Genomic DNA, 15,454 nt, shown 5'->3' on the forward strand with positions numbered 1-15,454 from the left:
TCTGTCTGTCCATATGTATTTGTGAGTGTATATATGTATCTGGATGCATGTGTGTACATGTTTGTATAAATATATACCTACATGTATTTTATTTTTAATTTGCAAGTGAATATTTCAAGTGCAAGTTACCTTAAATGAAACTGGGTTAATATCCATCAATTAGATAACAACTTCATGGTTATCTACTCCTTCTTTGCTTTGTCCTTAATTCTTTTCTAATCCTTTTTGATACTTCATGTTTACGATTTAATTTATTAAGTCACTGGTCTGTTCTTGCAGTAAACTAATTGACTTGTTTTGTTGTTTTGGTTCAGTAATCTTTGTATACAAACGTACAAACTGTAAATCTTGCTAATCTCTGCGTGTATGTATATGTGCCTCGTGTGTCTATTTATGTTTGTATGCATGTCCTTTTATTCCCACTGGTATACTTGTAAGTAAAAAATATATGGATAGATGTATACATCTACAGCTGTAGTATACTGTCAATTTCTTATAAATATATCAAGGACATGACATAGCTGAAAAGTCTAGATGGAATGTAATGTAATGCAAAGACCTTAGCCACTCAGAAATTTATAAATGTCAGTGTGATAGATCTCTTGATAGCACATCTTATTAGCAATGATCTCTTTTAGGTTGAATGTATTTGTGAATTAGGTGTTGATGTTTCTCCTTCACAAGACCCGATGTGTGTCATACAATGACTTGAACTCTCTTACCTGAACTAAAGGAATACTGTCTTTTGACAATTTTTTCTTTTCTATACATACACACACACACATATACATCATAAGAATTTTAAAACTTAGTGAGAATGTGAAACAAAGCTTTTTTTGGAACAGCGGATCTCAAGCAAAAAAAAAAAAGAAGAAAAAAACTAAATAACAGTATGTAAATATTAGGTTAAAAACCCCTTTGGGCAGGAAGAAGTCGAGGACTGCCTTTACACACAAACACACGCACACACGCACACACGCACACACACACACACACACACACACACACCATCATCATCATCATCATCATCATATTCTTCATGTTTAGGTTTTGTAAAAATTTTCCTGGTGGTTTATACTTTTGCTTGGTTTGGTGATGTAATATTTCAAATATTAATTGATCACATCAGGTATTATATTAAGCTATCCACCACCTAAACATACCACAGCTGCTGCCACCACCATCGTCATCACCATCACCACTGAACAAGTATCAGTGAAATTTCATACCGATTGCATATATTGATCAATAGTAAATCCGTCTATGCTACCTGGATTATTTATCTATTCTCAGCTGTTTCACTCTGAACATAAAGCTAGTGAACACACTTAATCTAGATTTAACAGTTGTCCAAAAAAAAAAAAGCAACAAAAAAAGAAAAAAAACAAACGTTAACACAGAAAAACAAAACCCCCAAAAAATTGAAGAAAAAGAAGAAAAAAAAAGTTTTTACATCTGACAGATGACTACAAAGATCTTTTGCCAAGTTACTGTAAAAGTGTTGGTGCATTCCAAGAACATTTGCAGAATATACCCAGTTAATGGATATTTTGTCCCACTATTTTCTTCTCAATGAAGATATTTCTGGTTTTAGCAGAGATAATCTGGCAGCCCCATTGACATGGAAGCAAAAAGGTCTCATTCAATGCAACCATCTTATTCAGATCCTAAGTTATATCTTGATTTACTGAAACCTGCTGAATTGTTCTTTTGGAATAGTTTTGCTAACATAAAAGATGTCATTTTGGATGAGGAGCAGTTTTACGTAAATAGCTTTGTTTTCTTTTTTTCATTTCATTTTTTTTTTGTCCTGTTTTGAATACTTCTAAAAGCAGCATAAATATTAGTTTATTCATCCAAATTAATTTCCTTGCTCAGTATTTGTAAGTTTTTTTTTTTTGTTTTAATCTTATATTTTTGTTCAGAGAAGGTGCCTCAGTTATATGAATTATATGTTCTTTTCCTGTTTGTAAACCAACTAAAGGGAATATAGCAGCTATCTTTCTGCTTTCTGATTCATCAAAACAGCACCTGAAATAGGCTAGCTTTCTATAAAATTGTCTTATGCTACTAAAATTGTCTTATGCTACTAAAATTGTCTTATGCTACTAAAATTGTCTTATGCTACTAAAATTGTCTTATGCTACTATAAGTATAATGCTTCAGATCTTGTGTGAACTCTGTCCTTAAAAACCTCTCCATCAACCTAAATTAATTTGAACATTAGAAAAATTGACAAATGGATAAATGTTTAATTGCATCCTTAATTCATAAAAGTGACTATTAATCAATAGAAAATGCCAGATAAAATTTCAGTTTATTATGTAATCTGGTGTAAACATAGATTTCTTCTTTAGTGTAGCTGTGTTTGAACTATTTATTTGTGTGTGTGTGTGTATGTATGGGCATCCATTCTTCTGAAAAAGTCAAAGTTTTAGCCCACATTTTTCGGCTAAATTTCAGGAGTTTACAGTTACATGGATATTAGATTTTAGGAGCTGAAATTAAAGTACAACCCAAATATATCAGAAGTAAAGACTTAAACGATCTTGTAAATGAATAACAGTGAAGTCAGGGGCAAAATGAATGAACTAACAGTATTAGTACCAATAATTATCTGGTATACATTTATAAAAACACTTGTCAAACAAAGGAAATATGGCCATATGAATATTGACTCTTGTTTTACTTGTATCCATCACATTTGGTTGATTAACTTCATCAAGATTAGTCACACTCATCATTGTACTGTATTTTGATAAATTAAGTAATTCAATGCAGTTTAAGAATACAGATGATTAAAACAGAAACAGTAAATATGTTGAATAGAAATGAATTAATTATAAACTTTATGCATGCAGAACTGAAATAGAAATTTATTATGGCTTTTAAACTAAAATTACATGGTAAATCTTAAGCCTTTTAAACGTGTAAGTTTATTAAAATCCTGCAAAAACTACACTAATCATCTCCAGCACTGAATAAACTTTATAATCATTAAGATGAATGATGTCATTTTACAGTTCTTCGTCATCATTGCTATCCATAATTATAGTTTGAACATCATCTTCATCATCATTATTCCACAGATATTTGTCGTCTTATATTACCATGTGGTACATTGAAAATTCTGCATTTCTTGAATGATTTGATAATAATGTTGGCTTAAATTTTCATGCATGAATTAATGATCCCTCCACAAATCAGAGGCAAGGATGGAGCCTGTATATTGCTTCATGTAGGATTTTCTCTCTCACCTTTGGCATTTTTTTTTTCCAAGTAAAATTATAGTTTCATCTGCTTTTCTCATGTTTACATTTCCACAGAACTATTTTTTTTCCTTACTTCATTTCTCTGGCGTGCCAAATTAAGAGTTGTGTAATCTGTTCCTCAAGACATGTTTAATAAAGAATGGTAGGAAGAATTAATTTCCTTATGATAACATTTATATACAGGACAATCCATAGCAAATGTTGATTGTTACCTTTAAAAAGATTAGGATTAACTTTTTTACACAAGATACAAGGGAAAAAACCTAGATACCCCTCCATTAAAAGAGTCAGGTTTTATTCAAGTAAATATTTCGTGTGTGTGTATGAGAGAGAGAGAGAGAGAGAGAGAGAGAAAGAAAGAGAGAGAGACAGAGACTGGACTTCATTCCCAGACACTTTTTCAGCCTGAAAATGTTTGTAACATCTGCAGTAGGGTCTCTTTGTCCAAAGCCAGACTTGCTGGTTGTATGAAATCTTATGACAGCATTTTCTAATTGAAAAGAATGGCCTCTTGTAACGAAGTGGTAATCACCATGTATGTATGTATGTATGTATGTATGTATGTATGTATGTATGTATGTATGTATGTATGTATGTATATATATATATATATATATATATATATATATATATGCAGTTTATTTTGTCTCTGATTATTCAGACTAGAGCAGTAGTAATAATAAATTAGTGTGTTATGTATTTTTTAAACAATATTAATTACTAAAGTGTGGTTTCTGCCTGTATTGTTTTTGATCCTGTAAACAAAAACTTGGTTATGATTTATTTGCTTTAATGTTGTTCTGATTAAAAAAAGCATTAATGCCTTTCTTTTAAAAAAGGCAAATTTGCCTTTTGCTGCTTTATTTCTGTTAGGATCAATGTCTCTATATTAATCAATGATATGTTATTAGAGGGTATCTATATGATGCTATAATTAATTAATCAGTAAATGGAAATCCTCATTAAATAGCATCATTAATGTTGTTTGGTAATGCATGAATACAAATCTTTTTTTTCCTTTTTCTTATTTAATTCCGTTTTCATGCTTGCTTAAGAAGTGGTTTTTATTAGCCTACAGATATTTAATCACAAATTAATATTGTAATCTTGAAAAAAAAAAAGAGAAAAAAATTAATGATGATTATCATCAAGAAACTTTCTGAAGTTAAGGGATAGAAGTGAGGCCTAATTTTAGAATTTCAATAAAATTTACATTGAGCATTTTCTTTTAAAATTGGTTCTAATTTCAGCTATGCTTGTATTTTCAGCCCCCATTGTTTATGTAATTTGTGAAAATTTTTAGCTGTATTATCTATGGATTAATAATTTTAGTTGTGTATACATGTGCAGTTTTCTTGTGAATGTACCTCCCCACCAAACACACACACTCAAGGGGTGAGAAGTAAGAAAATTCTAACATTTAAAGCAGAATAAGAAAATGGCACTAAAGAGTAAATAAATAGTTAAAACTGCTTTCAGTATTTGATCTTTCACATTGGCAAGTATGGTAGAATAGAGGTTATGCCCAGGGCATTGTCAGTAACCCAGCTTTGATAATTGTTTGAGGCCAGTTTGTTTCATTCACATTGTTAATGCCTTTGGGAAAAGACTGAACACTACAACTAAATGTTTCTCTTCTATAAATATTTGGCTATGAGCCTATGTAAGAAATCAATATTTGTTTTTCTATGTTGGCCTTGGCTCATTTACAATTTTTTTTCCTGCTAGCTGTCTTTTTCTATTTTTGTATCTGTTTTACAATATCTGTTTAATTGAAAGTTTGCTTATTAGAATTTGTCACCAAATATATCTAGTAAATTTTGGAAATGCATTACATTCTTATACAAAGATTATTTTATTGTAGATGTTTGTCTTTGTATTATTTATAAACTCTGTGACATTGAAAATAGCTTGGACAGTAAGAAAATCTTAATAGGGCTACACTTTTAATTTCAACAGTTTACTGTTCAAAGTTAAAATCCCATTGGTGTTCACTTTGGTTTTAATCTCACCAGTTCTTATTTAAGCTTTCCACTCTCTATTGAGTATAAGCCATTGACAAGTTTCCTCCTCCACTGTTCTCAACTCTGAGCTGTCTTTTCCTCTCCCAGGTCTTGTTGGATTTGAATTGCTGTTGATGCTTCTGTAACTCTGTTTTTTTCCTAGATAGGGCACTGGCCCTAGGCAAACCCATTTTTACCTCTGGGAAGAGGTTCACATTAGTCTGCCTCTATCCTTAGACCTGTCCAACATGGAAGGTCCTACCAGGAGCTTGCACTCTGTTAGCATATCTCTTAGGGTGATTGAGGCACACAAGCCACTACACCACAACAAAGACCAAACCTTGAAGTGAAATCTCAACTGATTAGTAGTATAATCTTGGGCTTGACCCAGTTGATTATATCTTACATTTACAAAAGTATTGTGTTTTGTCAAAATAGATTGATATTTATGAATACTAATGTAAATATAAAATGCTTAAATCTTGTACAAACAATATGTTTCTTTAACTGTTGGTTCCTTAATATCTTTTCTAAATAATCTGTGGAGCTCTTAAAAAAAGTGTGCAATAAATACAAAATTTGTGTACTTTCTTCTTTGAGGCACTTGATATTAACAAATAGTTAGGTAACATGCAAAATGGTAAAAAGTTTTCATAAAGATAGCTTTGAGAAGAAAGAATTATGGATCTTAAACCATATAATGTTTTTCTGGAGTGTGGGAAAGTGAACCAGTATAAGTGAGTGTTTGTAAAGGTTGAAAAGTGCAATATGAAACGTTGATAGGGCTTGTTAGTAAGGGAAAGTTTATCAGTCAACACCATTTTATGCACAATTCAGATGTGAAGCACAATACTCCATACTCTGTAGTGGTGGTATGGTCTTAGTTACCACTGCTCCTACCTTTTCTTGTATTTTTATGATAAATGAAGTTTTTGTTTTTTTATTTATAGAAACCAACCTCAGAATTGATGGCTGCCATCCAACTGGGGATTGGTCAAAGTGTTGGTGGACTCTCGTCCAAACCAGAGCGTGATGTACTCTTACAAGATTTTGCTGTGGTTGAAAGTGTATTTTTTCCAGGGTAAGAAATATTTATATTTAAAATGGTTCTAATTCTAAATTATTGACTTGACAAAGGCTTTTGTAGAATTTCATCATGAAGACCAGTGTCACAATATTATATACACGTGGACTTTCTTCAAATTAATAAAATTGATTTGAATAAAAACTACACAATTTCTTGATTATTGAACATCAGAAAAGTTCATAGGCTGACCAAGATACTCTCATGGAATGTGACCAAATGAGGTTTATTTTTCAAAATGGTCCCCCTTCTGGTTCACAAACTTCTTCGATTGGTGTTGTAGTGCTTGGATCCTATTGATGAAGCTTCCATCTTGTTGGTCAAAAAAGGCATCAACAGCAGATATGATGTCGTCATCACTGCAACACTGGTTCCCAGCCAAGTGTTTCTTCATGTTGGGGCCAATTCAAGAGAATAAGGAGGATGATCAAGCACCGATGATCAAAGCCACAATCAGTCATGCACAGCAGCTTTGAAACCAACTTGTGTGCAGGAACATTGTCCTGATGAAACAAGACCCATTTTGTCAGTTTTCCTGGGTATTTGGTCTTGATAGCCTTTCATAACTACCTCAGCAAGTTGGCATAGTACTCTCCATTGATGGTGTGGCCCTTTTGAAGATAGTCAATAAACATAATGCCTTTTGCATCCCCAAGAAACTGAGGACATCACCTTCCTTGCAGATGTAATGACTTCTTTTCTGCAAGTACTTGATAATACCACAATGCTAATTTTGCCCATCTTCTAGAGAAGTTGCTACTGGTTACTTTTGAAGTCTTCTTTGAAGAGTTCAATGTCAGTTTACTGGGAAAGAAACAATGCAGTTATTAAATAAGAAAAATTGAAATGAATGCATGCAAAATTTCACAGCTCTTGCATCACTCTTTCATAGTCAGCCTATGAACTTTTCAGCCCACCTTCATATGACAAACAGTTCACTGCTTGAATGAATAATCAGTTATGATAGTTCAGTAGTTTCCTCTTGATCCACACACACTTGTTTTAGGTTTTTAGTAGAGGAAACAATGATATAAATTAGCAATTTATCATAGATTGAAGAAACTAATTTTAATATTCCTTTCATCAACTTTTCTTTTGTAATCAGTATGTTAACATGGTTGATGAATGCATTGAGCACATAACATAAATTGGCAAGTTAATTGCATATTCTTTTGTTGTGGGGAACTAAAACTGGTTGTTAGTCATATGCTGTTTTGCATTTAACATTCCATTCTGCCAATGTCAACTTTGCCTTGCATCTCTCCTGGTTTGATAAAATAAAGCACCAATCATATACTTGGATCAATGTAATTGACTTATCTGCTCTCATCAAAATTGTTGGCCTTCTTTCTAAATCAGAAACCATTTAATATTCCATTTAAAAAATTTTTATTTTACAATTAGGGCTTATTTAAGTAATGTATTTTGTCAGGGTCTCAACAGTTGCTGACATTGGAGAAACCAGGATTAGAAATTCAACTTAAATGTTATGAATATTGACAACTTTTCATAATATAACTATTTTTATAATATAAAACCATTTACTTAGATGGTTTTATATTATGAAAATAGTTGTGTCCTTCTAAGAAGCTCTTTACTTGGAAATAAGCCTTTGTGGCTTTTCTTCATTTATATGGCACACATCTTGTTGAGAACATCTCAAGGTCATTCTCGTTATACCGCAGGGTTTCTTACTTAATTGTAACTACCGAACAGTTGTATATCTGGACTGCCAAAACTGCTCTGCTAAACTTATATTTTCTTTTCTGACAATAATAATAATACAATGTGCTGATAAAAAAACAAAAACAAAAAAAAACAACAAAAAAACTGCATTAGTAGAATTGAAGTCCAACAAGAGATTAATTAATCACTGAAACATTCAATTTCTCTGATGTTGAAATTTGAAACTGGTTTAATTTTTTCATCTGCAGAGAGGGTCACTAATGTGATGTCAGGCTTTGAACTTTTAACCCAACTTTCTCTTTGTGCCACTTTTGGCATATGATCCAAGTCTGATGAAGATATTTTTCAAATGGAAGTTTGTGACAATGTTAGAATGTTACTGTGAAAACTGAGAAAGGGGAAACTGCAAGCAGATTCAACCACACTCTTGAAAAATTAGAAAATGCTGTTTCACACAACATAAAAATTCAAATACTAACATGAATCTTAAGTGACCAATCTTCCTTGTTCAGCATTTGATGACATGTTTCAAGATTTTTAAAAAGCTAAAAGTGATAGGTAACTATGTAACCTGTATTTCTAAATGAGTTTCCAGTGTTAGATTAATCAACTATTCCACTGGCACTTGTTAATAAAATAAATAGATCAATCTGATTGTATGTTAATTATGCTGCAAGACTTAATGACATTCTAGAAACAAACCAATTCTTATCCATGGTTTCTACCAGAAAATTTTTTTACCACCATCAGTAATAGTAAATATTTTATCAGACCTGATTTAGCTGTACCACACTTGAAAACTAAAAGTTTCACTTAAATACAGGGAATATAGGGAACTTAATATTGTCATCATTCATAAGGATGTATCTCAGTTTAACCACTTTTATTTTAGTGTTAAGCACCCCTACAAAGGTTATGGGCACTGACTATCCCCTTTTGGCTAAGCTATATCACCACTATCACCACTATTCTAATGTCCACTTTTCCACATTTGCATGGGCTATACAGAGCTGGATACCTTTCCTGTTGTCAGCCCTCGTCTGTTCCCAAGCAATATTTCCCCACAACCAAACACGGTTTTCATAGAAGACTAGAAACGAAACAAAGGTCACTACTTGCATGACAGTGACATTCTTTACAGCTATCATGTCAAGCCAAGGCAAGGAGACAGTAACGCTCGCACTCGCACACACACACACACACACACACACACACACACACACACACACACACACACACACACACACACACACCCCTCCCCCCTCCCCCCCCCTCTCTCTGAGCTTCTTTCATTTTACAACTGCCAAATCAATTCACAAGGCTTTGGTCAGCTTGAGGCTATAGCAGGAGACATTTGCTCAAGGTATCATGCATGCTGATTAATAACAGTCAGAAGATTTAATCAAAAAAAAAAAAAAAAAGTGTACTTTATTTACAAGTACCACTTCTGTGTTGCTCACAGATCACAAATTAAAATTGTCAATTTTTGATAGGGAAAGCAGCATCCAAGTCTATTCTGCTTGTGAGCTGGCAGAATTGTTAGCATGCTGGGCAGTTCATCTGCCTTACGCTCTGAGTTCAAATTCTGTTGTGGTTGACTTTGCCATTCATCCTTTCAGGGTCAGTAAAAACAAGTACCAGTTGAGCATTGGAATCATTGTAATGAACTAGCACCCCTGTCCCCACAATTTCAGGCCATGTGCCTATAGTAGGAAAAAAAAAATGCAATGGGTTGCTTAGGACAGGTTTTTAAAATTCAGTATATTGAAAACCCAACATTTTACCAGGCTGGTGATTTATGATCAATTCCAACACACCTGTCATAGTTTCAAGCATGGCCACATATCCATTGGACCTAATATTAACCCATTACCTATCAGTGATCTCATATGAGATCACTTAAAAATTACAAATTTCGTAATTATCTGTCAATATTTACACTTATCTAACCTTTTTGCTATATTCAAATGAGGTTTGCTAATTTTTCACCCAATATCTCGCTTATTTCTATTTAAAATGTTATTTTGAAATGTTATTTTGATCATTCCAGCATGTTTCTAAGACTGTTTTATGCTAGAAATCAAAGTTTCATAAAAAAATTCCAGTTAATAGAATTATGGGAGGTAATGGGTTAAGCAGTTTGATTGCTAATGTTATTGGTGCACTTCATAAACATAATTTAATACAACTTTTAACAGTCATGTTGCTTTAGAAAAAAAAAAAAACAAAAAAAAAAACTCTTGGCCGAGTTCCATCCACAGAGATGAATCATGGTGATTTCCCCTTATACTGTGTTTTGTGGATTCTTGTCTCACATTTTCAGTTTAATAATCCATTCTCATGATGATTTATCTTTATCTTTCATCCTTTGCTTGTTTCAATCATTGAACTTCAGCCAACCTGGGGCACCATCTTGAAGGGTTTAGTCAAACTAATCAACCCCAGTACTTCTTTATTAAGCCTGGTACTTATTCTATCAGTTCTGTTTTGCAGAACCTCTAAATTATGGGGATGTAAACATACTAACACCAGCTGTCAGATAGTGCTGGGGACAAACACATACAGAAAGACGCACACATAGATATGTACATATACATTTCAGTTCCCATTTACCAAATCCTCACAAGTCTTTGGTTAGCCTGAGGCTATAGGAGAAGACATATACCCAAGGTGTCACATCGTGGGACTAAACCAGGAACCATGTGGTTGAGAGACAAACTTCTTACCACACAGCAAAACCTGTGATTCATTGGATTTACAGTTTACCCCAGTGTTTCCCAACTAATTTTCCCCCAGGTCCCATTGTAACTTTCAAGAAAAATGTATGCTCCTCCAGTGATTGGTAAAAAAAACAAACTTTATTTTTAATGTTTCATAATTATATACTTTCCTTAAAGAAATCCACACTAGGGCTTAGGATACAGTAATTCCTTGGCTATCATGGGTGTGACATTCCAAACCCCCCTGTGATAGGTGAAAATCCGCGAAGTAGAAACGATACTGTATATACTGCACTATTCTTCCTTCTCATATCAATTATCAGAGGCTGGCAATCACAGAATTCATTCATCAGATTATATACATGTATCATCTTTTTAGGTTGACCCTAGCTTTGAGAAGATAAATGTTAGAGCCACCACACTGTTATATGCTGTTCACGAGGTGGTGCTAGGATTAGGTTAATGCTTCAACATTACTCAATAGACTGATCTTATACTGTGAAAATAGTTAAATGGGAGATATTTACCTGCAATTATTGATCAAGAACTTCCTGTATGTGTACACATGATAGAAGGAACATACTCTTTTTTGCTTTCGTGGATGTTCTCTTTCCATCATAAGGCATTGTTAAGTGTATACTGAACAGTTAAATATCTGTAGCAGTGAAATGTGATAAATCTATAAATGGTTTCATTATACTTCATTATTTATGAAACTATCCAGTTTCCTGTTAAATCCATCTGAATTAACAGCTGAATGTATAAGCATATTTTATTTCCTTGCTTCTTCTGACCACATTAATATTGAATAAAAACATAATCAGCTGCTGAAGTAATCTTACATTAAATCGTTTTTTTCCCTCGATCACTGCCTGCTTTAAATAACCAGCAAGAAATCTTTAGCTAATTAAATTGTTTATTGCTAATATTATAAATTAATCAGAATATGAGGAGTAGAAGATATGATAAAGTATTGAATAAAATGCTGTTCAGTATTTTGATACACTTTTTACAAGTTTAAAATCCCACTGGAGTTGATTTTCTTATTCCTCCCGCTGGAGTGACAGTTAAATATAGTAGTGTTGTTATGCTAAAAATTGATTTGATTGACTAAACTTCTTCGTATAAATCTGTTACTTTGAACCAATGTATGAAGCTAATATTATAAATTAATCAACAGCTAGGAGTTCTTAGAGTTTGATAGAATACTACAAGAGAGAATGTTATCAGTCCCAATTCTAATTTTAAACCCTGCTAATGTTGATGTTGTCTTTCATCTTTTGGGGTTTGATATAATGTGAATAGTAATGCAGACTGTTCAATCATAAGTATTGACAGCAAAAATTATCGTTGTGCCTAGTCAAAAGAAATCAATAATCTTGATTAATCAAGTCAAGCAGATGTGATCTACATTTCAAGGATATATTTTCTTTTAGGTTCCTTTCTATAAGAATATATTAGCCATCATTCATATTTGTTCTTATAAGCTTCTGTAGTCATGTCAGCTTGATTTACCAAGATATTTCTGTCTGTGCAGGCTTTATATCCCATATCAATGTTGCACTCTCTTTTATAGCATCTTTCACAGACTTAACCAGATACCCTTTTTCTACAGTCCCCATTTTATAACATTTGAGAGTTTTTTTGAGAAAAATAAGTTTCAATGATAAGAAACTCACTTCGCAACTATATGGGTTTGGGTTCAGTCCCATTATGTGGCACCTTGGGCAAGTGTCTTCTACCATAACTCTGTGCCAACCAGTGCCTTGTGAGTGAATTTGGTTGACAGGAACTGTATAGAAGCCCATCGTGTATGTATATATTTATCTGTCTGTCCTTGTGTTTGTGGGTGTCCCCTCACTACATGATTATTGGTGCTGGTTTGTTTATGTCTCTGTAACCTAGTGGTTCAGCAAAAAATACTGATAGAATAGGTACCAGATTAAAAAAAAAAAGGTACTGGTCTAATTTGTTCAACTAAAACATTCAAGGCAGTATCCCATCATGGTTACAGTCCAGTGATTAAAACAAGTAAAAAATAAAGATTAAGAATAAAGGCTTTGAGTTCAAACCAAACCTTGGGATAAATCTACATATAGGAATAAGATACCTGGTGAATGGAGAATCAAACAATGTAGGACAAAGGTACATGAAAGATATGGTTGATAGTCTAGAAATGTTTGATTATTTCAACAGTAACTGATTTCACAAACTCAGATGAATAGTGATATACTTTCTCTGCTACTTAATGAAAATTTTTATTAGCTTGAATAGTGATTCACAAAATTTTACGACAGAACCCTTATACAATTTTCAAAAAAAAATCACAGAACCCATGTTTAGATTTTATAGATATCTCTCATTACCCTAATTTTAGTAAGGTATTAACTCTTAAGCATTTTATCTGGCCATATCCAGGTGAAATATTCTACCCGTTTTTTGTTAAAACTGACCAGATCCAACCTCTCACCCTTGCCCTACAATATCATTCTAAAAATATACAAATACACCATTATGATAAGCCATTATTTATAGTAGAATTCATGCTGAGACATGTCGTTAATAAAAACACAACAGTTAATCATTTTGAAAACGGTTGATGCCATTCTTGGGGCGCAGGGAGCTGTTTAAAAAAATATTCCTTTTTTCATCAAGCCTCAGAATTTTTCCATAAAGCCAATTTTGATAAAGACTGGACTATATTGAAAAACTAATATTGATTTCAAATTTTGGCACAAGGTCAGGAATTTCAGGGAAGGGGTTAAGTTGATTATATCAACCCCAGTAATCAACTTGTACTTATTTCATTAATCCTGAAGGATGAAAGGTAAAGTTGACCTTGGTGGAATTTGAACCCAGAACGTAAAGACAGACAAAATGCCACTAAGCATTTTGCCTGATGTGCTAATGATTCTACCAGCTCATTGCCAAAAACTATACTGTTATTGTTAGGAATCCATTTTTGGATCTGCAAATCAGTTAAAAAAAAAAAAAAAATCATCAAATGACAGTTTTTTTGCGAAACCTTGTGTTTTCAATTTTGCTCTCTTTTCTTTCAGTGAAGGTAGTAATCTTACACCAGCTCATCACTACAGTGATTTTCGATTCAAGACGTATGCTCCCGTAGCGTTTCGATATTTCCGTGAACTATTTGGAATCCATGCTGATGATTTCATGGTAACTATAGAATTTTTACCTGTTTGAAATTGTAGTAATCTTTCAGTGAAAACAAGTGAAGGGGTATTTTGCTCTAAATAGTTAAGCTAATGTTTTAAAAGTAATTTTAGTAGAATCTTAATAGTCATAAGATTTGTAAAGAGTAGATTAGATTTATCACTATATAGTGTAAAAAAGAATGGAGGGGGGGGGGACAACCAAAAAACAAAAACAAATTGATTCACTTAGCATAGTTGTGGCTGTTTTAGGGTGCAGGCATGGATATGTGGTTAAAAAGCTATGGTCTTGGGTTCATTCTCACTGCATGACACCTTGGGCAAGTGTCTTCTACTATAACCTGAGGACTAAAGCTTTGTGAGTTTTTTCGATAGATGGAAACTGAAAGAAGCCTGTTGTGTGTGTGTGTGTGTGTGTGTGCCCTTGTCTAGATATCACATGAAGTTTGTAAACATGTGCCACTGTCATATAAGTAAAGTTTGTTTGTTTCCACTTTTCTATGGAAAACGTTTGGCCATGCGGAAATATTATCTTGCTTGGGAACAGGTAAGGGTTGGCATGCAGATATAGAAAATCTGCCTCAACAAATTCCCTCTTACCCATGCAAGGATGGCAAAGTGGATGATGAATGGTGACGATTGATTGATCTTCATGAGTCTGGTATGAAAGCAACAGAATGAAAATGCCTGTTTTAAAGGCAGCTGCTTTATTGTTGTCTCACTCATCCACAGATATGATACTTCACAAAGTGATATCTTACAGAATGTTGTATCATCTATTTTGAATGAAAGGTAATGAGTAATGTTACATAGATGTTTTAAATTAGGGAGATTAGGTATGATTTTGCTGGAGGATGTGCTTTCTTTCAATGCTAGTGCCATGTAAAAAGCACTTGTAATGGTGCCACATAAAAAGCACCTAGTACATTCTGTGGAGTGATTGGTGTTAGGAAGGGCATCCAGCCATAGAAACCAAGCTAAAACAGACTATGAAATCTGGTGTAGCCCCTGGCCTTGCCAGTTCCTGTCAAGCTGTCCAGTGTCAAGTGTCAGTGTCAAGGTGTCCTGTCAAGTGTAGAAAACATGTTGATGATGATGATATGGTGAAAATACAGCCATGTTTCTTTGGAAGACAGAAAAATGAGTTGTAATAAAGCCATCTTCATCATCATCATCATTCATTTGAGGTATTTTTTGTATTTCTGTAGGTTAGACTAATCTTAATAATTGCTACATTTTACTATTGTCTGTGATCCATAGTTAAGGTATATGAGTTCCAAATTTTTTTTTTTTTGTGCATAAGATATATATGTGTGTATGGTCTGGAACATTCAGTAATGATAGAGATTTTTCATCCTGGACAATTGAGTTTATCTGTATTATATGGTTTATATCTACTGTATTTTCTGGCATACAAGGCAAATTTTTCTAACTGAAATATACAACCCAAAATAGGTAGGTTGATTTATACACCAAGGTGTCTTTGGAGGATGAAAGATTCCATGTGAAATGCAGC

At 33.3% G+C, this 15,454-nt stretch overlaps 1 protein-coding gene across 41 annotated transcripts in view; it reads left to right on the forward strand.

Moving 5' to 3' along the window:
* LOC106882892 (phosphatidylinositol 4-phosphate 5-kinase type-1 alpha) overlaps positions 1-15,454 on the forward strand; it is a 244,051-nt gene that overhangs the window by 112,915 nt on the left and 115,682 nt on the right. For 35 of the 41 annotated variants that reach the window (XM_089365865.1, XM_089365877.1, XM_089365855.1 and 32 more), the window contains 2 exons: positions 6,226-6,356; positions 13,825-13,942. In XM_089365865.1, coding sequence (XP_089221991.1) covers positions 6,226-6,356; positions 13,825-13,942 — 249 coding nt within the window. Of the gene's footprint in view, positions 1-1,164; positions 1,766-6,225; positions 6,357-13,824; positions 13,943-15,454 lie in introns of those variants that run through there. The other 6 variants (XM_052974619.2, XM_089365876.1, XM_089365869.1 and 3 more) reach the window with 3 other exon arrangements.

Source organism: Octopus bimaculoides, chromosome 18, assembly GCF_046866305.1.
Source record: "Octopus bimaculoides isolate indiv1 chromosome 18, ASM4686630v1, whole genome shotgun sequence".
Lineage (NCBI taxonomy): Eukaryota > Metazoa > Mollusca > Cephalopoda > Octopoda > Octopodidae > Octopus > Octopus bimaculoides.